General features: G+C 47.4%; 3 protein-coding genes across 12 annotated transcripts in view; 2 read left to right on the top strand and 1 right to left on the bottom strand.

Annotated features, from left to right (window-relative positions):
• LOC120994886 (tyrosine-protein kinase STYK1-like) overlaps window positions 1-1641 on the top strand; it is a 56117-nt gene extending 54476 nt beyond the window's left edge. For all 5 annotated transcript variants that reach the window (XM_040423784.1, XM_040423769.1, XM_040423792.1 and 2 more), the window contains one exon: window positions 739-1641. In XM_040423784.1, coding sequence (XP_040279718.1) covers window positions 739-913 — 175 coding nt within the window. In that variant the 3' untranslated portion in view covers window positions 914-1641. The remainder of the gene's footprint in view (window positions 1-738) is intronic.
• TMEM269 (transmembrane protein 269) lies at window positions 1198-20433 on the bottom strand. 4 transcript variants are annotated; one of them, XM_040423823.1, is made up of 8 exons: window positions 19827-20433; window positions 10016-10328; window positions 9430-9493; window positions 7976-8123; window positions 7005-7102; window positions 3773-3916; window positions 3020-3220; window positions 1198-1699 (listed from the first exon to the last, which is right to left on the bottom strand). In XM_040423823.1, exons 2-8 carry the CDS (start codon window positions 10040-10042, stop codon window positions 1590-1592), a joined length of 792 nt encoding a protein of 263 aa, XP_040279757.1. In that variant the 5' UTR covers window positions 10043-10328; window positions 19827-20433; the 3' UTR covers window positions 1198-1589. The 4 variants fall into 4 exon arrangements, with proteins under 4 accessions (XP_040279757.1, XP_040279782.1, XP_040279773.1 ...); XM_040423848.1 differs by lacking the exon at window positions 10016-10328 and having other exon boundaries at window positions 19827-20281; XM_040423839.1 differs by lacking the exon at window positions 10016-10328 and having other exon boundaries at window positions 9430-9499; window positions 19832-20277.
• Window positions 20434-20547: 114 nt separating this feature from the next.
• Window positions 20548-22339, top strand: LOC120994866. 3 transcript variants are annotated; one of them, XM_040423735.1, is made up of 3 exons: window positions 20548-21499; window positions 21551-21583; window positions 21752-22339. In XM_040423735.1, exons 1-3 carry the CDS (start codon window positions 20614-20616, stop codon window positions 22333-22335), a joined length of 1503 nt encoding a protein of 500 aa, XP_040279669.1. In that variant the 5' UTR covers window positions 20548-20613; the 3' UTR covers window positions 22336-22339. The 3 variants fall into 3 exon arrangements, with proteins under 3 accessions (XP_040279669.1, XP_040279685.1, XP_040279678.1); XM_040423751.1 differs by lacking the exon at window positions 21551-21583 and having other exon boundaries at window positions 20548-21302; window positions 21623-22339; XM_040423744.1 differs by lacking the exon at window positions 21551-21583 and having other exon boundaries at window positions 20548-21392; window positions 21620-22339.
• The last annotated feature ends 2562 nt before the right edge of the window (window positions 22340-24901 follow it).

Genomic DNA, 24901 nt, shown 5'->3' with positions numbered 1-24901 from the left:
GGCCTGTAAATTAGGAGCCAGTTATTCTTCCAGCCTGCAAATGAAACTGGGAGCACCTCCAGACTCCAGATTTGGCCCCTGGTGGAGGAGCCCGGGGTATGGTAAAGCTGCTATAGAAAGGCAGAATATTTCCGTCTGTCCAAGCTGCACCCATGATGTCCTCCTATCTGCTCTAATTCTGGTGTGACTCCAGGATGTGCTGATTATAGGTGGGTAGATGTCTTAGGGCTGTCATGTAGGCAATGATTTAAGGGGATTATGGAGTCCCCTGAATGCTCGTAGCTGTCGGTCACACACGGGTACTACTGGTGACCCCCATAATGGGATCGCCGCACCCTGCTGTCATGGTGATCTGCACGCCGGTCAGATAATGGTGAGATCTATTTCATTTCTGACCATACAGGTGTAACCTATAATCTCTACGATCGCTGCTTGCTGTCACTGAATGTAAACCTTTGCTCACTTCTGATGCAGGACTCTCCTGTACCTGTATGAGCATGTGGCAGTGTCCTGACACTCTAACCTTCCCTTTGCCCCGTATCTCGGACCCCATAATAAGGAGTGGTGTACGAGGTGTAGATGCTTACAGGTTGCACATTATAGGACGGGTTATAAGGTGTGTGGGGGGGGGGGGGGGGTTCACAGGTTTGTACATTGATGGGGGTGTATGAGTTGTGCGTCGCAGTGTACTCATCGTCTTCCATGTTCTGCTGCTGAACGCGTCTTATGATCTTCCAGGTTTGAAGTAATGACCAGCTGCTGGCAGTGGGAGGCGCCGCTGAGACCTTGCTTTACAGATGTTGTGAAGCAGCTGCAGAATGTTTCTGACCAGGCCGATGGACATACCGCTCTGACAGCCATGGACACTCTCAGCTGGAGCGAGTACTTGCATGTGGCTGGGATTCCTTCATGACGTCTTCAGCAAGTGACAGTGTGAGGACAAGGCCCAGAGCCTATGTGGGGAGGGGTGGGCATCCTGAGCTGTGAGGACATTGGCACCATCTACCTGTGCCCGCTGCTGCCCACCCTCTCATGTGGAATGTATATATAGTGGGTGGTCCGGATTAACCCCCGCTTATAAGAAATATATTTATGATGTAGAATAAAGACGCTCGGAAATGTGGAGGTTTTCAGAACGCATCATGGTATAGAAAGAGACAGAGACACAAAGAAGGCGAGACGAGCGGCGCCATGTGGTACAGATCAAACGGTATTTATTGTATCTCAATGACTCAGAATATATCACATCTGTACAATCTATATACAGCAAAATTTCACCCCTTCACTGCATGGCCGAGCTGGTGCCAGATGCACGGGTTGACTAGGTATGTGATGGTCTCAGGGATGGTAAAGGCAGGAGCCGAGGACTAAGATGGCGACCACAGTAAATGATGCTCGTTATTCTAAGATGATCCAAGCCCCAGACACTGGCAATGACCTTAAATGACACAATATCACCCACCCCGAGACCTACGATAGTATCACCATACCGCCGTCCTCCATTACATAATACTGCTTATCACACCACAGTGCTGCCCGCGCTGTAACACACGCGGTTATCGGACAGCACGGACTCTGCCACCCGGACGTCACACCTTGAAGCTCCACAGGGCTTCTGGGAAGAGAATGTAGGATAGAGACCAAACCAAATGGTATAAACACGCCAGGGGGGAGAAGGAACAGAGCATGGCGATGACACCTGCAACAGAAATCAATCAGATGTGTCAAAAAAATAGGTGTTATATACTGTTTCACCATATACCCCCTATACTGTGCTACAAAATACTCTGATACCGTGCCACCGTATACCCCCTATACTGTGCTACAAAATACTCTGATACCGTGCCACCGTATACCCCCTATACTGTGCTACAAAATACTCTGATACCGTGCCACCGTATACCCCCTATACCAGTGATGGTGAACCTTTTAGAGTGCCCAGCAGCAATTTAACCTGAATACGCCAGTCCAATCTAGTATATCTTCCATCTACTTTATCACGAAGCTATAACAGCCTGCCTACAATCAATGTGCTGCCTGTGCCAATCATAATAAATGACAGGAAAAGTCTAAGGCATATTGGTACACCATAGACCACAGGTAGGCAACCTCCGGCATTCCCAGCATGCGTACTTCTTCTGCTCTTCTCTCATAGAAATGAATGGAGCATGCTGGGAATTGTAGTTTCACAACAGCTGGAGTGCCGAAGGTTGCTGATCCCTGCCATAGACTTTTTTTCAGGGTGCGGGTGCCCACAGAGAGGGCTCTGAGTGCCACCTCTGGCACCCGTGCCATAAGTTCACCACCACTGCCCTATACTGTGCTACAAAATATCCTGATACCATGCCCCTATACTGCGCCACCACACACCCCTATACCGTACTACTATATACCCCTATACTGTGCCACCATAAAGCTGTATATTGTGCCACCCTATACCTAAACCCCTATATGGTGCCACCATATACCCCTATACCGTGCCACCATAAAGCTGTATATTATGCCACCCTATACTCTGCCACTAAATAACCCCTATGCTGTGCTGCCATATACCCCCATGCTGTGTCACTATATACACTCTATACTGTGCCATCTCCAGGATATCACATAACCCTATACTGTGCTGCCACGTGCCCCATATACTGAGTCTGTGCCCCTTCCAAAACATCACATACTCTATATAATGTGACACCTTCAAGAGTATAAAAATGAAAACTAACACAAGGAATATGATTACTGTGAAGAGTAAATTGAATATAAGATTCTACATGATCTCCTAGGAGGGACATTTTGTCCCAATGGCTGAATATAGGGAGAAGAGTAAAGTATGAAATGGATTGTATTCTGTGTTTTGTACTAATGTATTGATATATGTCATATGATTGTATGATAATTTATAGTAAAAAAATAAAATAAAAAACACAACCCCAAAGCTTCAGCTGTCTCCATAAAGTCAAAGTCAACTCAAACCTCACACAAATGAATGCACAATCTACTGATGTCATCCCTACAAACTCACCCCCTGCGAAGACCATCTTCTTCCAAAGCTGTGACTCCAGGATCTTGTCATGTGGGTAGATTCCTTGGTCAATCATGAAGAAGATCATAATGACAGCTATCATTCGCAGGAGAACTGTATGGTTTCCTGTCAGTAATGAGGCACATGCCAAGATGGCGGATGCATAAGTACAGGGGAGTCCTCTGTACATGAAGGGGATCCCTACACAGGAAGAAAAAGGACACCCCATTAATATTACTGCAGCATCCCAAATACTTATGTCAGCAACATCCCAAGACGGGATGTCTTTGAGGAGCTTATCAGTATAGGGGGAGGTGGGACATTGTGGAGGACACAAGGGGCTGATGGGACATTGTGGAGGACACAAGGGGCTGATGGGACATTGTGGAGGACACAAGGGGCTGATGGGACATTGTGGAGAACACAAGGGGCTGATGGGACATTGTGGAGGACACAAGGGGCTGATGGGACATTGTGGAGGACACAAGGGGCTGATGGGACATTGTGGAGGACACAAGGGGCTGATGGGACATTGTGGAGGACACAAGGGGCTGATGGGACATTGTGGAGGACAGAGGAAGCTGGTGGGACACTGAGGAAGAAAACAGGAGGATAATGGAACATTGTTGAGAAAAAAAGGAGACTGGTGGGAAATTGTGGAGGACACAAGATGCTGGTAGGACATTTTGAAGGACACAGGAGGCAGGTAGCACATTGTGAAGGTGACTGGTGGGATATTGTTAAAGATCTTACCACTGGAGTAAAAACAAAGACGAGTGAAAACAGCCAGGACATAGACGACGACCAGAAGAGCATCCAAGAAGCCACTGGTGTGGAGCAGTAAAGCCGTGGCTAACCCAAATGAGGTGAAGTCAGCAAAGTCATCCAGTTTGGCCCCTGGAAACCACATAAATATAAATGATAATTAAAATAAGTAATCTCTTCAGCCTATAGGAAACCGACCGACTGGTGGAACGTGCGAGAAGTAAATGTTCACAGCCCTGGGAGTCAGAGGTCAAACATTTCCACCTCACCAGGGGCGTTGCTAGGGTCTCAAAGGATCCGGGGCACAAGCCCCAATGAATATGGCCCAGTTCTCTAAGGCTACTTTCAGCCTGCCAGGTCCGTGCTACCGCTAGTGCACCGTGCGTAGGATGTCCGCTCTGGCCCCATTCACTATAATGAGGTCCGCCCGCAGCACGGCAAACATGCTGAGAGGCGGCTGGAATAAAACTGCAGCATGTTGTAGTTCTTTTCAGCCCACCTCTAGGCAAAATTTGCCATACTGCGGCCGGACCGGCCCACCCAATTATAGTGAATGGGGACGGAGCGGACTTCCGTCGGCACGGTGCACCAGTGGTAGCACGGACCTGGCAGGCTGCTTACCCGCCAGAACAGCCTGCCGGAGAAGGCTACCTCTAGTGTGAAAGTAGCCTAAGGCCTCTTTCACACGGGCGTCCCGGATTTGCTCCGGATGCGTCGCATGTGCATTGCGGGAAACCGGCGCGAGTGCGCATGCAATTTCAGTCAGTTTTGATTGCGTTGCGTTGTTCAGTTTTTATCGCACGGGTGCAATGCGTTTTGCACGCGTGTGATAAAAAACTGAATGTGGTACCCAGACCCGAACTTCTTCACTGAAGTTCGGGTTTGGGTTAGGTGTTCTGTAGATTTTATTATTTTCCCTTATAGCATGGTTATAAAGGAAAATAATAGCATTCTTAATACAGAATGCTTAGTAAAATGTTGATTGAGGGGTTAAAAAAAATAAAAAATAACTTCCCTCAACCACTTGTTCGCGCAGCCGGCATCGTCTTCTTCTTCTTTCAGGACCCACGTGGTGAGCGCGATTACGCCAAAGGTCCTTTTGCAGGTCCTGAAAGAAGAAGAAAGAAGACGATGCCGGCTGCGCGAACAAGTGGATGAGGAGAGTTATTTTTATTTTTTTTAACCCCTCGATCAACATTTTACTAAGCATTCTGTATTAAGAATGCTATTATTTCCCTTTATCACCATGTTATAAGGGAAAATAATACAGTGAATAGACTTTAATGGGGTCCGGGGTTGCTCATCCCTATCATCACCTAGCAACCATGCGTGAAAATCGCACCGCATCCGCACTTGCTTGCGGATGCTTGTGATTTTCACGCAGCCCCATTCATTTCTATGGGGCCTGCGTTGCGTGAAAAATGCAGAATATAGAACATGCTGCTATTTTCACGCAACGCACAAGTGATGCGTGAAAATCACCGCTCAGCTGCACAGCCCCATTGAAGTGAATGGGTCCGGATTCAGTGCGGGTGCAATGCGTTCAGCTCACGCATCGCACCCGCGCAGAAAACTTGCCCGTGTGAAAGGGGCCTAAGTCGACGTTGCATTTTGCTGTACTCGCTATACAGCAGCACATACCTGTCATATCCGGTGCCTCCAGGTGATGTCTCCTCTGATGTCATCATCTTCTCCACTCGGTCCAGACAACTTCTTTCAGCTGCACCTCATCTCTGCAGAGTGTGACACATAGACATCTTAGCTTCCTCACATTTCTATCATCATCACCCAACCTGGAGTCCCCACAGTGTTCTCCTGCTGCTCGCTGTGCTCCCCAATACCCCCCAAATACTATCCTGAAGAAAAATGAGTACCCCCCATAGTAATAGTGCTCCTCATAGTCCTACCTATAGTAATTCCCTTCTAGAGTGTCCTCATTAGTAATACTGCCCCCTACAGTGCCCCCAACAGTGATAATGCTCCCCAAGAGTGCCCCCATTAGTAGAAGAGCCCTCCAGTATTAATAATGCCCTCACAGACCCCTCAGTAGTAATAAGGCCCCCATAGTGCTCTTTGTAGAAATAAGGCGGATCTATAAGTCACTTCTACAGAGCCCCCAGTAGTAATAAGAACGCCTAATGTCCCCTGGATTTAAAATGCCCCCACAGTGCCCCCAGTATTTATAATGCCCCCTACTGTTATAATGGTCTCCCCTGCAGTGCCCCCTGTAGTTATATTCCTCCTCTTAGTGTCCTCACAAATTATAATTCCTCAGCCCATCCACCATACAGTCCCATGTAAATAACACTATTTCCCTCCCTCCACCATAGAGTCCCATGTAAATAACACCACCCCCTCTCCAGCCACCATTAACATACAGTCCCATGTAAATAACATCACACCATCTCTCCAGCCCCCTCCAATATACAGTCCCATGTAAATACCATCACTCCCTCCCCCAGCCACCATCATTATACAGTCCCATGTAAATAACATCACTCCCTCCCCCAGCCACCATCAATATACAGTCCCATGTAAATAACATCACCCCCTCCCCAGCCTTATCCAACATACAGTCCCATGTAAATTACTCCCTCCCCCAGCCACCATCAAGATACAGTCCCATGTAAATAACATCACTCCCTCCCCCAGCCACCATCATTATACAGTCCCATGTAAATTACTCCCTCCCCCAGCCACCATCAAGATACAGTCCCATGTAAATAACATCACTCCTGAACATTTAGTCCCATGATAACATCCCTCCCTTCAGACCTAATATACAGTCCCAGTTAAATAACCACAACTCCCAGCATTGCTCTGCCTCTCCCTTCACTTACCTCTCCTCATGTAGCAGACATCACCACAGCTTCTTCCCCAGGACTTCTCCTCTTCACTGGTCACATGATGGTGACATCATCGCAGGTCCTTCTCACCCCCTGCCTTCTGCACTGATCATGTGACCCCATCACAGGTCCTTCAGATCTTGCAGTGCATTATATTCAATTGTATTGCCGCCCTGCCTGGCAGGCAGTACATTCGGGGCCTGGGACAAAACATCAGGGGCCCAGGCCCCGAATGTTTTAGCCTAGCAACGCCCCTGTCACTGACCCTGAGCGGATATTCACAGTAGTCACGTAGAGGTGGAAAGTTCCTCCAGGCCTGGTTAATGTTAACCAGGTCACAGGCTCATTAATATGGAGGCAGCGGTGGGACTCACCTAGAGCTGAGCAGGTGTTGAGTTGCCGAGCCACAGCTCCGTCAGCCAGATCCAACATGAAGCCAAACAGGAGCAGCCAAGCGGAGCACTGCCACATCCTACGGAGACAGAATGTGCAAAGGCGTGATCAAGGGCTTGACACGAGAAGACATCTTGCTGTAGCCTAATGGGTGTGATATTTAAAGGGGAACTTCTTATATAAAGGGGTTGTCATCATGAACACGACCCCTTTTTAAAAACAAGCCGGCAGGGCCAGATGTAAATGTATGATACAGTGTCACTCACGGCTGCACGGGCTCCTTTGTTTGCTGCCGGCTTCCGTATCCGATCTGTCACGTTTTTGTGTTTGGGAAGAGGCTTACAGACCAATCCTAGAGGCTGCTTCTCTGAGACAAAAAACATGGCGGCTGTCTGCAACAATATACACTACCAGTACGAGGTCTCCGGAGATGACCGCCACATCACATGATAACAACATTGAGAAAAGCCCACCAATCATCACCACCATCATCATCACCATCCTCGCTCTCATCATCTCCTTCACCCTTAGGGCTCATGCACACGAACGCATATTCTTTCCGTTTTTTTTGCGGACCGTATACGAATTCCATTCATTTCAATGGGTCCGCAAAAAAAAGGAAGATACTCCGTGTGCATTCCGTTTCCGTATGTCCGTATTTCCGTTCCGCAAAAAAGAAAAAAAAAAAAAGAGAACATGTCCTATTATTGTCCGCGTTACGGACAAGGATAGGACTGTTCTATCAGGGGCCAGCCGTTCCCTTTCCGCAAAATACGGAATGCACACGGACGTCGCCCGTATTTTTTGCGGATCGTGTGCATGAGCCCTTATTATTACCATGATCCTCTGCAAATTCTTCGCTATCATCATCACCACTATCTCCAATATATTCTCCATCGTCACCACCATCAGCCTCATCATCACCCTCACCCTGGGCTGTTCACACACTTACCCATTCAGAGTGCAGAGTACGGACAAGAGACCCATGAGTAAATTTGCCAGAGATAGGAAGTTGGCTGCGTTCTTTCGAGCAAACTCCATGGTTTCATGTTGGGAGGAAGATTCAATATGTAGAACCTTCATGGCGAGATCTCCAAATCCTAAAGTCACAGAGGGGAACAGTCAGTGTTGTCATAACAGACAGACAGCAGCCCCCGAAAAATCATGTATAAGGCCGGGTTCACATTGTGTTCTTTCCCATCCATTTAACGTATCCAAAAAACGTATACGTTAAACGGATGCCTCATACAGATGCCATTCAGTGGCATCCGTTCACCAAAGAGTTCCATTGTAAAAAAAAAAAAAAAGTATACGTTTTTTTACCGGATGTGGTGTGCTACGTTTTTGTATTCTTTTTTACCAACATACATGTCAAACAGATAGGAAAAACGCAATGTGAACCCAGACTTATCTGTGCTGTTACATAGGACTGCAAGTAATATCTACTACATTATCTGTAATCAGAGACGTTTCACTGTGTTATCTGTGGCGTTACATAGGACTGCAGGTGACATCTACTGCATTATCTGTACTCAGAGAGCTATCACTGTGTTATCTGTGGTGTTACATAGGACTGCAAGTAATATCTACTACATTATCTGTAATCAGAGACGTTTCACTGTGTTATCTGTGGTGTTACATAGGACTGCAGGTGACATCTAATACATTACCTGTATTCAGAGCGTTATAATTGTTATTTGTGGTGTTACATAGGACTACAGGTAACATCTACTACATTATCTCTACTCAGGGAGTTCTGTGTTATCTATTGTGTTACGTAGGACTGCAGGTGACATCTACTACATTATCTTTACTGAGAGTTATCACTGTGTTATCTGTGGTGTTACATGGGACTGCAGGTGACATCTACTACATCATCTGTACTCAGAGAATTGCCATGTGCTATCTGTGGTGTTACATAGGACTGCAGGTAATATCTACTACATTATCTCTACTCAGGGAGTTCTGTGTTATCTATTGTGTTACATAGGACTGCAGGTGACATCTACTACATTATCTGTACTCAGAGTTATCGCTGTGTTATCTGTGGTGTTACATGGGACTGCAGGTGACATCTGCTACATTATTTGCACTCAGGGCATTATCTCTGTGTTACCTGTGGTGTTACATAGGACTGCAGGTGACATCTACTACATTATCTGTACTCAGAGAACTATCACTGTGTTATCGGTGGTGTTACATAGGACTGCAGGTAATATCTACTACATTATCTCTACTCAGGGAGTTCTGTGTTATCTATTGTGTTACATAGGACTGCAGGTGACATCTACTACATTATCTGCACTCAGAGAGTTATCGCTGTTATTTGTGGTGTTACATAGGACTGCAGGTATAATCCATGCATCGTCATCCATTATAGAGACTAACCAGTCAGCGGACACTTACCAGATGATGATATTTCCATTAACATAGTGGAGTCACACGAAATTCCTCTCTGGTTCTTGTAGACCTGGAAATACGAGTGTAAATGTGACGGCAACTTCATTTAGAAATAACTGATAACAGAGAGCAGTAACTATTCCCCTGCGCAGCGCAGGCATCTGGTGCTGTGCAGTTTACACTTTATTTCTCATTGCCCCAAAAGCCGGATGCTGTCATTTTGGGTTTTGCTTCCTCCGCTGGACGAGATGTCTTAATACATAAGCTTTATTGTGAGCGCGGAGACATCGCCGGGTCACACGTTCCTGCAGTGCCGCCCGCCACAACACAAAGAGCTAAAAGGAACAGGGCGACACCGACACTGCTCAGCCCACTGCAGGATTCCTGTACTGCCCCTTTAAATATGTGATGATCAATGATCTAGTAATATGTAAACCCAAAGGGGTTAAAATTCAGGAACATCTCCGTTATATTCCGGTGACTGTCTTCATCTCACGTCACCCAGATTTCCCAGATTCTTACTAGTTATGGAGCGATACAAGGGAGGCGGACAAATGCTGCTTTCGTCGCATACTCAAAGAGTCTGAAAAACGTGCGTGAGGACCGTAACAGAAGCCATTGTGGTTGTCACCCAGCTTTCCCAGGAACAGATATAAACGTAATACTAAAAGACCTGAGCGAGTTTCTGCTCTGAAGGTCACTGGTCGTTTAGTGAATGTTTAACTAAGCAAAATCTGCTGCTCCGTGACCAGGGAGAGTGGCGCCATCCTGCAACCTCGTCCTCTTAACTACGGAGGAGAGTCCAGGGGTGTCCTGCAGCGGCACACAATGGGTTATCTACAGGGCGTTCCGAAAGCCTTCAGACCCTTTGACTTTTTTCACATTTTGTTATGTTGCTCCTTGTGCTAAAATAAAAAAATAAAAAATTTTCCACAATCAATCTGCCCTCAATACCCCATAATGGCAAAGTGAAAGATTTAGACATTTTTGTAAATTTATTAAAAAGGAACCTGGACAGAAGTATCTGGACGCTTTACTATGACTCTTGACATTTAGCTCTGGGGGCTTCCCATTTCTCTTGATCATCTTTGAGATGTTTCTACACCTTGATTGGAGTCACCGGTAGTAAATTCAGTGGATTGGACATGATTTGGAAAGACGCACCCCTGTCTGTATAAGATCTCACAGCTGACAATGCATATCAGTGCAAAAACCAAGCCATGAGGAGGAAAAACTGCCTGTAGAGCTCAGAGACAGGATATTGTGTGGAGGCAGAAGGGTAGAAAAACAGTTTTGTTGCACTGAAGGAGCATAGTGGCCTCCATAATTCTTAAATGGAAAAGGTTTGGAACAACCAAGACTCTTCCTGGAGCTGGATGCCCCACCAAACTAATCGGGGAGAAGAGCCTTGGTAAGAGAGGTGACCAAGAACCCGATGGTCACTCTGGCTGAGTTCCAGAGATTCCCAGAGGGGCCGCCCTTGCCAGTGGTGCTGTATATTTCCCTTTATAAGATGCACTGCATCTTATAAAGGGAATACTGGTGAGCGCTTCCATAACGAAAGCTCTCACTAGTCTGCAGGAGAAGGGGGAGAGAAGCGCTGTACAGTACTTACCCCTCCTTCTGCTCGCTCTTCCCGCCGCTGGTGCTGCTGTGTCCTGGCTGCCTGCAGCGTCAGGACGTACATAGCGCACTCTGACCTGACGCTGCAGGAAGTCAGGTGACTGCAGCGCGGGACCTGAGAAAAGATGAGAGCCCAGGAGACAGCCTGACCGGAAGAGGAGCGGCACAGCAGGAGAGGTAAGTTGTTTATTTTAAAGTCTGATATGAGGTCTGATTGGGGGTCTGAAGGATCTGATTGGGGGTCTGATTAGGGGTCTGAAGGGTCTGACTGGGGGTCTAGAGAAGTCTAATGGGGGTCTGATTGCGGGTCATGGGTCTAATGGGGGAATAGGTGTCTGGAAGTCTAACTGGGGTCTGATAGGGGGTCTAGAGGTCTAATAAGGGTCAGATATGGGAGTTTGGAGGTCAAGTGGGGGTCTGGAGGTCTGGTCTGAAGTCTAATGGGGGTCTGGAGGTCTAATATGGGAAACGGAGGTCTAATGGGGGTCTTATCTGAGGTCTGATATTGGGGCGGGGTCTGACATTGAGGTCTGATATGGGGGTCTGATCTGAAAGGTAAGGGGGTATTTTTTTGTACTGGCACACTATCTGTGTGGTACCAGTATTTTCAGGGGGACTGTTTCTACAGTATAGTATTGGGAATTGGGAGGGGGGGGGGGGCAGAATGGGGTGTTGAAAATGTGAGGATGATGGAAAAGTAGGAAAGTAAGATGTCTGTTTGTTAAACTCTGCAGAGACGAGACACAGCTGAAAGATGTCACCATGGCGGTCTGGTCTGAAGGAGAAGATGAGGAAAGAGAATATCTATAATATCAGAGGAGATATCACTGGATGGAAGAGGTACATACAGTCAGGTCCAAAAATATTGGGTCATCAACACATTTGTAACATTTTTGGCTCTATACACCACCACAATGGATTTGAAATGAAACGAACAAGATGTGCTGTAACTGCAGACTGTCAGCTTTAATTTGAGGGTATTTACATCCAAATCAGGTGAGCGGTGTAGGAATTACAACAGTTTGCATATGTGCCTCCCACTTGTTAAGGGACCAAAAGTGATGGGACGATTGGCTTCTCGGCTGTTCCATGGCCAGGTGTGTGTTATTCCTTCATTATCCCAATTACAATGAACAGATAAAGAATTAAGAATTCTTTCCCTGATGAAGAAAACACCCTTCACAACAGTTGGCCAGATCAAGAACACTCTCCAGGAGGTAGGTGTATGTGTGTCAAAGTCAACAATCAAGAGAAGACTTCACCAGAGTGAATACAGAGGGTTCACCACAAGATGTAAACCATTGGTGAGCCTCAAAAACAGGAAGGCCAGATTAGAGTTTGCCAAACGACATCTAAAAAAGCCTTACCGTTCTGGAACAACATCCTATGGACAGATGAGACCAAGATCAACTTGTACCAGAGTGATGGGAAGAGAAGAGTATGGAGAAGGAAAGGAACTGCTCATGATCCTAAGCATACCACCTCATCAGTGAAGCATGGTGGTGGTAGTGTCATGGCGTGGGCATGTATGGCTGCCAATGGAACTGGTTCTCTTGTATTTATTGATGATGTGACTGCTGACAAAAGCAGCAGGATGAATTCTGAAGTGTTTCGGACAATATTATCTGCTTATATTCAGCCAAATGCTTCAGAACTCATTGGACGGCGCTTCACAGTGCAGATGGACAATGACCCAAAGCATACTGCAAAAGCAACCAAAGAGTTTTTTAAGGGAAAGAAGTGGAATGTTATGCAATGGCCAAGTCAATCCCCTGACCTGAATACGATTGAGCATGCATTTCACTTGCTGAAGACAAAACTGAAGGGAAAATGCCCCAAGAACAAGCAGGAACTGAAGACAGTTGCAGTAGAGGCCTGGCAGAGCATGACCAGGGATGAAACCCAGGGTCTGGTGATGTCTATTGTCTATGCGTTCCAGACTTCAGGCTGTTATTGACTGCAAAGGATTTGCAACCAAGTATTAAAAAGTGAAAGTTTGATTTATGATTATTATTCTGTCCCATTACTTTTGGTTCCTTAACAAGTGGGAGGCACATATGCAAACTGTTGTAATTCCTACACCGTTCACCTGATTTGGATGTAAATACCCTCAAATTAAAGCTGACAGTCTGCAGGTAAAGCACATCTTGTTCGTTTCATTTCAAATCCATTGTGGTGGAGTATAGAGCCAAAAATGTTGGAATTGTGTCCATGTCCCAATATTTATGGACCTGACTGTATGTGGGGCTGTATGACCCTGTATGTTCTGTAGCGCTGTATGTAATGTTTTCCAAGTATGTCTTTAAAGGGGTTGTCCACTTTATTTTTCGTACGAGCGCTGCCTTCTCTGCTCTGTTTACCCGCTCACCACTGCAAATGCTGCGGCGAGCAGGTGAACAGAGCAGAGAAAGCAGCTCTCATATCAGCACTGCCCTCTCTTCAAACAGCTGATCCGGATGCCGGTCTGATATTAATGACCGATCTTTAGGATTGGAGGGAATGGGTTAGGTTGAGAATTTGGCGTGGGGGGGGGGGGGGGGTGTTTCAGTTTTTGCCTCAGGCACCAGAAAGGCTAGGTGCACCCCTGCCCCTTGCCATAAAGCACTGAGGGAAGGTGGTGGTGGGGGGCCCAAGCTGAACTCCTGCACCAGGGCCCATGAGCCTTTAGCTACGCCCCTGGGTGTAGTGTATACTCCTGCAGAGATGGTAGTTACTCTCTATGGTGCAGAATATACTACACCAGGCATGCTCAACCTGCGGCCCTCCAGCTGTTGCAAAACTACAACTCTCAGCATGGCCGGACATCCTACAGCAGGGCATTGTGGGAGTTGTAGTTTTACAACAGCTGGAGGCCGCAGGTTGAGCATGCCTGTACTACACCATAGAGATGGCAGTCACCCCCATTCCTGCAGGAGTATACCCTACACCCTAGAGACAGTACAGTTGCATTCAGTCTATGTACTTGCCGTGGTGTCCAGCTGCTAGTACAGATACAGCCCGGCAATTAGCGGTAACTGTGGTGCGGATATTTCTGTCAAAAACTGTGTAATTATTGCCAGGAAAAAAAACAGCCCAGCCAGCTGCGCTTATCTTCCTGTCAAAATGACAGACACCATGAAGGAAATTTGATGGAGCTATTATAAATCAATAAGGGACCATTATGCACCCTCATAGGATGGATCCAGCACTCCATTATTTTCATTGTTCTCTAATAATGGAGCAGAAAACCTGTGAGAAGAGCCTGATGTTCTGTGGACTCTGGAGCGACACAGTGTAACAGGCAGAGAGATGCTGATGTGTTAACGCAGAGTGTTATCTGCACTGGATGCAACCGAGTCCACTTCTCTGCCAAGAGCAGGACAGCATAACAGAGTTTGCTGCCAATGTAAACAAGTGTTCACTGACAGCAAGTAGAGACCTTGAAATTAGTGAAAATGGTTCTGTACTCTCTCATCCATCCTCTGTCCCTTCCAGATACCTCTGTCCCCTTCCACATCTCTGTCCTCCTACTAAGAAGCTCTATTTCCCATCCAATATCCACAGTCTTCCCCAAACTTCTCTGTTTTATCCAGACCCCTTTGCCCCCCTCTAAGCTCCTCTGTCCTTTCTAAACTCCTATTTGCCTTCTAGATTCCCTCCAAACTCCTATATTCCCTCCAGATGCTTCTCTTTCTCCTCCACACTCCTCTGTACTCTCCAGACCACTCTCTTACTCCTCCTGAACCCTATTTCTCCTCCAAGCTCCTCTGTACCCTCCAACTCCTCTAGACTGCTGTCCCCTCCAGGCTCCACTCTTTTTCCTCTAAACTCCTCTGTCCCCTTTCTTCTCCAGACCCCTTTCTTTCTTCTCCATACTCCTCTGTGCTCTCCAGACCCCTCTCTTTCTCCTCCAAATTCCTCTGTACTCTTCAGACCTCCAGACTCCAAACTCCTCTGTCCCCTCCAGATTCCTCTGTTCCCTCTAGACCCTCTTTCTCCTCCAGTCTCCTCTGTCCCCTCCAGACCCCTCTCTTTCTCCTACAAACGTCTCTGTACTCTCTCTCTTTCTTCTCCAGACTACTGTCCCTTTCAGACCCTCTCTTTCTCCTCCACACTAATGTGTCTCCTTCAACGTCCTCTGTCCCCTCTAGACTCCTCTGTCCTCTCCAGAGTTCTCTGTTCCCTCCAGACCCCTCTCTTTCTCCTGCAGACTCCTCTGTCCCCTCCAGGTTCCTCTGTTCCCTCCAGACCTCGTGCTTTCTCTTAGAGACTCCTTTGTACTGCCTGCCGGATCCGTCAAAACGTATGCCAACTGATGGCATTTGTAAGACTGATCAGTCTTACAAATGCATTGAAATGCCGGATCCGGCATTTTTTTTTTTTTCGATCTGCGCATGCGCAGACCAGAAGGACGGATCTGGCATTGTGGTATGTTGAATACTGGATCCGGCACTAATAAATTCCTAGGGGGAAAAAATGCCGGATCCGGCATTCCGGCAAGTGTTTTTGTCCGGAGATAAAACTGTAGCATGCTGCTGTGTTATCTCCGTCCTGAACAGTCAAAACGACTGAACTGAAGACATCCTGATGCATCCTGAACGGATTGCTCTCCATTCAGAATGTATGGGGATAAAACTGATCAGTTCTTTTCCGGTATTGAGCCCCTAGGACGGAACTCTATGACGGAAAAGAATAACGCTAGTGTGAAAGTACCCTTAGAGCCACTGTCATGCTCTGGCTGTTCCTTGGGATCAGAAGCCTCTGTATGTCTTGTAGAATCTCTGAGGCACTTTGGGATGCTGCACATCTGATCCAGGAAAGCCACACCGGACCAGTCAGTGATTTGTGTTACTTGATCAGAATCAGACTGGCCATATCCCCTATCAATAAACTTACCACTGGGCCAATTCCGGTTGGCTGCCAAAGCCCTCTTCATGGCTGCTGGCTGGATACACAACGACTTGACTCTCCCTGTGTTAATCATGTACCCAGCCGGTGACCACAGATGCCCTTTTGAATTCACCCTCAGGACGGCGATAATGAGGCGAGGGCATGAGAGTCAAGGGCTCCCTGACCCACTGTTCACCTCCATAGACCACAGGCCACTAGGTCTTAAGCCAAAAAAGTAGAGTAAGAATGGCCCAGAATGTCAAAAGAGGCCTGTGGCCGGCATTACTGACGGTGGCATGGAACAGGACTCAGGTATATATATTTTTTTTTTACTGGGCCACATGGGGAGCATACTACTGGGGTACTATGGGGCGTTTTAATACTGGGGGTACTATAGGTGGATTTATTATTTCTGGAGGCATTATTAATATTGGGTGCATTATAGGAGGTATTATATTTACTGGAGAGACAATAGGGGAGCATTATTACTGCTGGAAGCACTATAGGGGGCATTGGTTTTATACGGGGGGCACTATAGAGTACATTTGTGGAGACCCAATAGGGAAACATTATTATTGTTAGTTGCACTATAGGGGGCATTTTTATGGGGGGGATGCTAGCACGATGATAAAGCTAAGCCAAAATGTGGAACCTAGCTGTCTGTGTAGTAAACTCTGCAGACATGGCTGAAATAAGTCGTCAATGTGGTCTGGGCCAAATGGAGAAGATGAAGAAAAAGAAGTCTATATCAATGAAGCCAATACTGGATGTAATCAGTGGTGCACCGACAGGGGTGGTTCAGCGGGTCTGGACCCCCCCCCCTATAACAACCAGCGAATATATATATTTTTTTTTTCGATCACCACAGGTGGCACGGCCCTGGTTCTAGTTGTTGGTGGCGGTGGGAGGGCAGTAAGAGATGAGCGCCTCCATTGTGGAAGCGTTCATCTCCATATTCATTTGTATCGTCGTCCTCGCGACAGCGATACAGACGGCTGTGCTGCGGCGGGGCAGGGGAGGGAGAGGCGTCTCCCTTCCCTGTTCTTCTGATAGGCCGCAGGCACTAATGCCTGTAGCCTATCAGAGGCCGGCTCAGGCGGCGCGATGACGTCATTATCATCACGCAGCCTGAGCCTGTGGTTTTTTTTGGGGGGGGGGGGGGGGGGGGGGGGAGCTGGCATTTCTTACAGCCCTATTTTTTTGGGGGTGGCACTCTGGGGGCATTTATTTCTTGCCCATTTTAGGGGGGGGACTATGGGGCATTTCTTACTGGCACATTATGGGGGAGAGGAGCACAATGGGCGAATCTGGGGGCTCTAAAGGGGCTTTTTTTTTATTGGCACATAATGGGGGGCACTATAGGGGAATCTGGTGGCACTATAGGGGCATTATTTGGGGGCACTATGGGGAAGTGGGGGCTCTAAAGGGGCCTTTTTTATTGGTACATTACGGGGGGCATTATGGCATCTGGTGGCCCTAAGGGGGCATTTTCTACTGGCACATTATGGGAGGCACTATAGGGTTGAGTGACACTATGGGGCATTATTTGGGGGCACTATGGGGGAGTGGAACACTATTGGGGCATCTGGTGGCACTAAGAAGGGGTATTTTTTACTGGCACATTATGGGGGAGAGGAGCACTATAGTGGCATCTGCTGGGGGCACTAAGAAGGAGCATTTTTTTACTGGCATATTATGGGGGAAATGATGGGGAAGGGGGAGAGGAGCACTATGAGGGCATTTACTGGGGCACTATATAGGGGTATTTTATACTGGCATACATTATGGGGACATTAGCTCAACTGCGGGCACTAAGTGGGGGTATTTCATGTACTTTCATATTATAAGGAGAATTATTACTACTAGGGGGTATTATGGGGAGCTTTACTACTACTGGGGGGCTATGAGGAACATGATTACTAGTATGGGCACTATAGTGTGCTCTGGCAGAGAATTATTTCTATTGGTGGGATTTTGGGGAGGACTTTTACTTTTGGGGGGGGGGGGCACCCTGGCACAGTATCCGCTTAGCACAATAATTTTTGGGGGGCATTATCTTTATACTATTAGTGTCTGGGTGCAGTTATTTTTTAGAGCACTGGGTGCCAATAATTGTTGAAGGGGGCACAATCTGTGTGGTAGTAGTATTTCCAGGGGGACTGTTTCTGCAGTAAAGTATTGGGGGCATAGCGGGTACAGTATTGGGGGCACTATCTGTGTGGTAGTAGTATTTCCAGGGGGACCGTTTCTGCAGTATAGTATTGGGGGTGGCAGGAAAGGGTGTTCAGAAGATGTGAAGATGATGGAAATGTGGGAAACTAATGTCTGTTTGTTAATCTCTGCAGAGACGGGAGATGGCTGAAAAATCATCATGGCGGTCTGGTCTGAATGGAGAAGATGAGGAAAGTGAACGTCTACAACAAAGGTGACATCACTGGATGTAAGAGGTATGGGGCGCTATGTAGGAGAGGAGATGCTCCGGCTCCCCCCCCCCCCCCCCCTTCACCTGCCATTTGCAGAAAGAGGATTCAGAGCTGGGTGAGGACGGCCAAAGGGGGCAGCAGGCCACGGGCGGGTGGCAGAACCAGTGGGGGGGAACCACAGGCAATGAGCAGGATCTGGGGAGGGAGGAGAGCGGAGGAGCTTCCTGGCTGTAGTCGGCTGTCTATTGTATAATGTGAAGCAGGCAGTGCAGCCAGGACAGGCCTCCCCCTCTCTCCGTATGATGTGTAGAGACAACTATAGAATGTCAGCTGTACAATGTTTGTTGGGAGTGGCTTATTATATGTAGGAGGGGCTTTTAATAATGGGTGGGGCTAAAAATCTTGCGCTCGCTGCATTTTTAGATGTGAAGGGGGCTTTGAAAAATGGGCGGGCAAAAGAATTGGCACAGTGCGCTACAGCGCGCGCAAATTCCTGTGTGCTCCCATGGATGTAATAGGTATGTAGTGCTGTATTCTCTCGGCTCTGTGTTGTGGCCCACATCTCCCCTCCTCCAGACAACTGGAGAAGGAGGAAAGAAGGTGGCAGCCGGCACTGACACCCTCCTGGATGGTATTTTGTGCTGCATTAGGATATTTGCTTCTGCTGGGGTGGTATTCTGTGCTGTACTATGGTGATTTTGACCTTGTCCACTTGCACTGGCCTTGCCTTCTTGTGTACGCACATCTTCTGTACCTCCGGACCTGCCTATAACATGGGGTCACTTTTGAGTTTTCTTCCATGGCCTTGATCCAGAAAGTGAAGAGCTGTCACAAGGGCGATAATCTGAAAGCAATTCTCTTCATGGGTGAAAATCTCTCACAGCAGCCCTCAGGGTGGTCCTCCTCCTGTGGTTGTGTATCTCGTTCGTGGCACCCTTCCACTACATGTACCGCCACCGCCTGGATGGTATTGATAAGTGCTAGCCAACTTATCTAGTCTAGCAGAATTTCCACCAGGTTAACCCATTATGTGATGGCCACAGGAAGGAACTTCATACACATTTTATGTTTCTCATCCAGATCTCAGGTGTAAGCATGCATGCACTGCCTTCAGTTGACCGGCAGGGGTCAGTATTCACACAATATTTTTTGCAGTCGTTTATTTCTTAGTCATTTGAGCAGTTCTTGCTGCTGAAGGGTGGGGAGATGTAGCTTGAGATCTTCTATCTACCCCATATATACTGTCATAAATGATATATGTGATCCTATATATATATATATATTTATGTACAATCCTATATACTGCACATATATTACTAATACCAAATACCTAATAACAAAATATACTCGGATATATTACTGCCTATCATTATCTCATACACAGTACTACCATAATCTCCTATATACAGTCATATACAGCCTTCTGTGTGCATATATAAATATTCCCATATTGCACTGCACATTATTAGATGTGTATCAGACACGTACCTGCTCTTCTAATGGCTTTGATGTCTTAGGTGCTTTGCAGTTTTTCTTCAGTCTTTTTGCATTCACCTGAGGGCTGTACACTCTGCACCTGTGAGATTCTGGTCCTAACCTAGGCCTGTGGCACCGCTCCTCCTCTGATATGTACTGCACCGCTCCTCCTCTGTTATGTGCTGCTCTGCTCCTCCTCTGTTATCTCTGCCTGCTGCTCCTCCCCTCTGTTGTGTGCAGCTCCGCTCCTCCTCTCTTCTGTTCTATTAATAATGTGTCCTCTGTGTCTCTGATTCTCCCTAATTGTGTGTCCTTCTACACTCCTATTAGATGCTGCTCCGCTCCTGCTCTGTTGCGTGCTCTGCTACCTCTCTGTCATGTGTGCTCTGCTGTGTGCCACTCTCCTCCTCCTCCGTTATGTGCGCTCTGCTACTCCTCTGCTGTGTGCCTCAACCCTTCCTCTGCTGTCTGCAACTCCCCTCCTTCTCTGCTGTGCGGGCACTCCTTCTGCTCTGTTATGTGCACTCTGCCGTCGGCGGCTCCCCTCCTCCTTCTCTGCTATTCCTCTGCTGTGTAAGCTCCCCTCCTCCTCTGCTGTGTGGACACTCCTTCTCCCCTGTTACATGCACTCTGCCACTCCTCTGCTGTGTGCTGCTCCCCTCCTTCTCTACAATGTACACTGTGCTATTCCTCTACTGTCGTCTGTTCCCCTCCCCCTGTTCTGTCTGCAGCTCCTCTCCTCCTCTGCTATGTGCACTCTGCTAGTCCTCTGCTGTGGTTCTGCCCCTCCTCCTCTACAATGTGCAATCTGCTATTCCTCTACCGCCTGCCTCTGTTATGTGCACTCTGCTACGCCTCTGCAGCTTTTCTCCTCCTGTTATGTACACTCCCCTCCTCCTCTGATATGTGTACTGTGCTACACCTCTGCTGTACAGGCTTCCCTTCTCCTTTTATGTTCACTGTGCTACTCATTTGCTGTGTGCTGATCCCCTTCTCTGCAATGTCCACTTTGCTTCTCCTCTGTTATGTGCACTCTGCTGTGTGCACTGCCCTCCTTTTCTGTTATGTGCACTTTGCTACTCATATGCTCCATGCCTTAACTCTTCCTTTTTTGTGTGAGCTCCCCTCCTCCTCTGTTATCTGCACTCTGCTGCCACCCTCCTCCTGCTCTGTTATATGCCCTCTGCTACCCCTCTGCTGTGTGTGCTCCCCCTTCCTCCTCTGTTATCTGCACTCAGCTACTCCTCTGCTGTGTGGGCTATCCTTTTCCTCTGTTATGTGCATTCTGCTACATGCTCCTCTCCTCCTCCTCTGCTATATGCATTCTATGTGGGCTCCCCTTCTCCTCTGCTATATACACTCTGCTTTTCCCATGCTGTGTACTGCTCTCATCCTCAGTTATGTGCTCTCTGCTACCCCTCTGCTATGTGCTGCTCTCCTCCTCCTCTGTTATGTGCACTCTACTACCCCTCTGCTATGTGGGCTCTCCTTTTCCTGTTATGTTCACTCTGCTACTCCTCTGCAGTGTGCCTCTCTCCTCTGCTATATGCACTCTGTTACTCCTCTGCTATGTGGCCTTTCCTTTGTTGTGTGTACTCTCCTTCTCCTCTGTTATGTGCACTCTGCTACCCCTCTGCTATGTGAGTTCTCCTTCCCCTCTTTTATGTGCACTCTGCTATGTGCACTCTCCTTTTCCTCTGTTATGTTCACTCTGCGACTCCTCTGCAAGTGTGCCTCTCTCCTCCTTCTCCTCTGCTATATGCACTCTGTTACCCCTCTGCTCCTTCTCCTCTGTTACCCCTCTGCTCCTTCTCCTCTGTTATGTACACTCTGCTATTCCTCTGTTGTGTACCGTTTTCATCCTCCTCCCCTGTTATGTGCACTCTGCTACCCCTCTTCTGTGCGAGTTCTCCTTCTCCCCTTGTATGTGCACTGTGCTATGTGGGCTCTCCTTCTCCTCTGTTGTGTGCACTCAGCTACTCCTCTGTTGTGCTCCCCTCTCCTTTCTTGTGTACTTCCTCCTTCTTATTCGTGTGCAGCTCTTCTAATCCTCTGCAGTGCGCCCTCTGTTACTCCTCTGAGGTGTGACCTCTGTTACTCCTCTGAGGTGTGCACTGTTATTCCATTAATGTATGCTAATCCGTTACTTCTCTGTTGTGTGCCCTCTGCTCCTCATCTGTTGTGTGCCAAGTCACCCGTCCTCCATTTTGTTCGCTTCGCCTCTATTGTGAACCACTACTTTGTTGGGTGCTCTCTGATCCACCTCTGCTGGGTGCTCTCTGCTCCACCTCTGCTGGGTGCTCTCTGCTCCACCTCTGCTGGGTGCTCTCTGCTCCACCTCTGCTGGGTGCTCTCTGCTCCACCTCTGCTGGGTGCTCTCTGCTCCACCTCTGCTGGGTGCTCTCTGCTCCACCTCTGCTGGGTGCTCTCTGCTCCACCTCTGCTGGGTGCTCTCTACTCCACCTCTATTGTGTGCACTGCTCAATTTTGTTGCCTTCATTGCAGATTTCATCATATTTGATTGGGGGGAAAAAACGCACAGCTGAGGTCTGTTGGGCAAGCATATCCATGTCGCAGATGTGAATAGAGCCTTACCGGAGGCTAAAGATATTGGGGAAGATAAGGATAGAGCTGTTTGATTTCAACATGCCTGATTCTTTTGTTTGCAGATAAGCCACCACTAGAGGTTCATAGAGCAGCTTCAATGGTTATTCCTATCTGGACATTCATGCCATATCTATAGGATATGTCATAAAAATCCAATAGGTGTGGGTCCCACCTCCGCTCCTGTCTCAAGAACGTGGCTCCACCTTGAATGGGGAGCAAGCTGCACATGCGCTGTGTCCTCTCTGTTCACAGCTATGGAACTTCCAAAAATAGGGGAGTGCACGCTCTCAGCTATTTTCAGAAGTCCTATAGCAATGAATGGAGAGGGCACAGCGCATGCGCAGCTTGCTCCCCATTCAAGGCAGAGTCACATTCTTTATATAGGAGCGTGTCCCAGAGATAGGACCCAGACCTGCTCTTTTATAATTGATGTATTTATCGTGTAAGTGGTAATGGTAAGTGCTTCTGCCTACTGGGGGATGTGTCTGCCAAGGCAGGCAATACCGGGGGTCACTTACTTTTTTCCACAGAAGGAAATGGCAGATCTGTGAGTATGAATTATTGTAAACAGAATTTGTTCTTGTTTTTTGGTCTCATCCACATGTGTAATAAAACACTACGTGGGGGTATGCAAGGAGGAAGTCTCCACTCATCATCTTCAGAGGTCATATTACCGATCGGCGCAGATTCACATGGTAATTGCACCATAAAATGCAGATTTATGGCCAGTAATAGCGTATGATGGATGACTGCAGGGAACAGTAGGATGATGATGATAATAATGATGCACGGAATGGTGGGGACAGCCAACCAGAAGATCCTCCTGAAGTCCCTTCTCCAGTAATGGCTCCAGTAGGGTCCAGCAGTGGACAACTCCATCTGTAGGTGAGAGGGTAGCCATGCACAGTTATGGGTTGTTTTATACAACCTGCAGTCATCAGTTGTTGGTGATACGACTTGGGTGTGTGATGAGAACTGCAGGTTTACTGTGGACTGGATCTGGAGGCTTGGCCTTCTGAAACTTTTCCTATGTAAGTCTAAGGAAACCCAGTCCAGCAATGGTGGATACCTGTGATCAGAAAGTTAAAATATTATAGAGTAGGAGGAGGATGAAGCTGGATAGTTGGGACTGGTGAGATGGACAATGAGAGTCTATACTTGAGATCAGGGTGATAAATAAGGATGATGGTCTTCTAACGACACCTGGGTGAAGGATGATAGTTAATAGCTGGGATTGGGGTTCTGGATCATGCTGATGGTCTACAGCTGGGACTGAGATCATGGATGATTAGCTATGATTGGGGGTGATGGATGATGATGGTCTATAGCTGGTATAGAGGAGATGGATGAAGATGAGGGTCTACAGCTGTAATCAGGGTGATGGATAATAAAGGCCTTTAGCTGGGATCGTAGTGGTGGATGAAGATGAGGGTGAATGATGTTGATGGCCTATTATTGGGATTGGGGTAGTGGATGATGAGGGTCTATAGGTGGAATTGGGCTGATGAATAAGGGTGATGGATGGTGAGGGTCTACATGCTAGGATTGAGGATGATAGATGATATTGACAGTCTATAGCTTGGATGGGGGTAGGTAATGATAAAGTTCTATTATTGGTGGGATTGGGATGACAGATTATGTGGGTCTATGGCTGGAAACGGGGTGATGGATAATGATTACCTCTGCATCAGGGATTGGGGTGATGGATAATGATGGTCTGTAGTTGGGATGGATGATGATTGTCTATAGCTGGAAATGAGAGGATGGATGAAGATGAAGGTATATAGCTGGGATCAGATTGATGGGATCAGAGTGGTGGATGAAGATGATGATTTATAAACGGGATTGGGGTAATGGATGAAGGGGTCTATAGGTGGATTTGGGGTGATGAATAAGAGTGTTGAATAATGAGGGTCTATAGTCTCATAAGGGTGATAAATGATGAAGGTCTATAGCTGGAATTGGGGTGATGAGGGTCTACACTTGAAACAGGAGTGAGCGATTATAAGGGTCTAAAGCTGAGATGGATGATGAGGCTCTATAGCTGGGATCAGGGTGATGAATGAAGATTAGGATAATGGATGCTGACGATCTATAGCTAGGATTGATGATGATGGATGATAATGTGAGCCTATAGCTGTAATGGGGGCAGGTAATAATGAGTTTTTATAGGTGGGATTGGGATGACAGATGATGTAGGTCTATATCTGGGATCAGTGAGATGGATGATGAAGGTCATAGCTGAGTATAGGGAGATGGGTGATGCTGAACGTCTGTTGCTGGGAGTGGGTGTAGGGGAGAGGTGATGATGAGGGGGTGATGAATGATGATGAGGGTGATGGAAGATAGTCTTTAGCTTGTATGAGGGAGATGGATGATGATGAGGGTAATGGATAATGAGGATCTATTGGTAGAATTGGGGGAAATGGATGATAATGAGGGTCTATAGGTGGGATGGGGTGGGGTTGATGGATCATGAG

Source organism: Bufo bufo, chromosome 1 (assembly GCF_905171765.1).
Source record: "Bufo bufo chromosome 1, aBufBuf1.1, whole genome shotgun sequence".
In the NCBI taxonomy this organism is placed as follows: Eukaryota; Metazoa; Chordata; class Amphibia; order Anura; family Bufonidae; genus Bufo; species Bufo bufo.
The sequence above is the reverse complement of the archived record's forward strand: the minus strand, read 5'-3'. Positions and strand labels throughout refer to the sequence as shown.

Bases quoted from the DNA above. Each gene is read 5' to 3' on its own strand.
- LOC120994866 (XM_040423735.1), top strand. From the start codon at position 20,614: ATGTGCAATCTGCTATTCCTCTACCGCCTGCCTCTGTTATGTGCACTC. The intron at 21,500-21,550 runs TCTCCTTTTCCT...GCAAGTGTGCCT, and splicing joins GTGCACTCTGCTATGTGCAC to CTCTCCTCCTTCTCCTCTGC. The intron at 21,584-21,751 runs TTACCCCTCTGC...ATGTGCACTGTG, and splicing joins CCTCTGCTATATGCACTCTG to CTATGTGGGCTCTCCTTCTC.
- TMEM269 (XM_040423823.1), bottom strand. From the start codon at position 10,042: ATGGCTTCTGTTACGGTCCTCACGCAC. The intron at 9,494-10,015 runs GTTTTTCAGACT...TCGTATTTCCAG, and splicing joins CTGTTACGGTCCTCACGCAC to GTCTACAAGAACCAGAGAGG. The intron at 3,221-3,772 runs GTAAGATCTTTA...CTTCCTGTGTAG, and splicing joins TCTTTGTTTTTACTCCAGTG to GGATCCCCTTCATGTACAGA.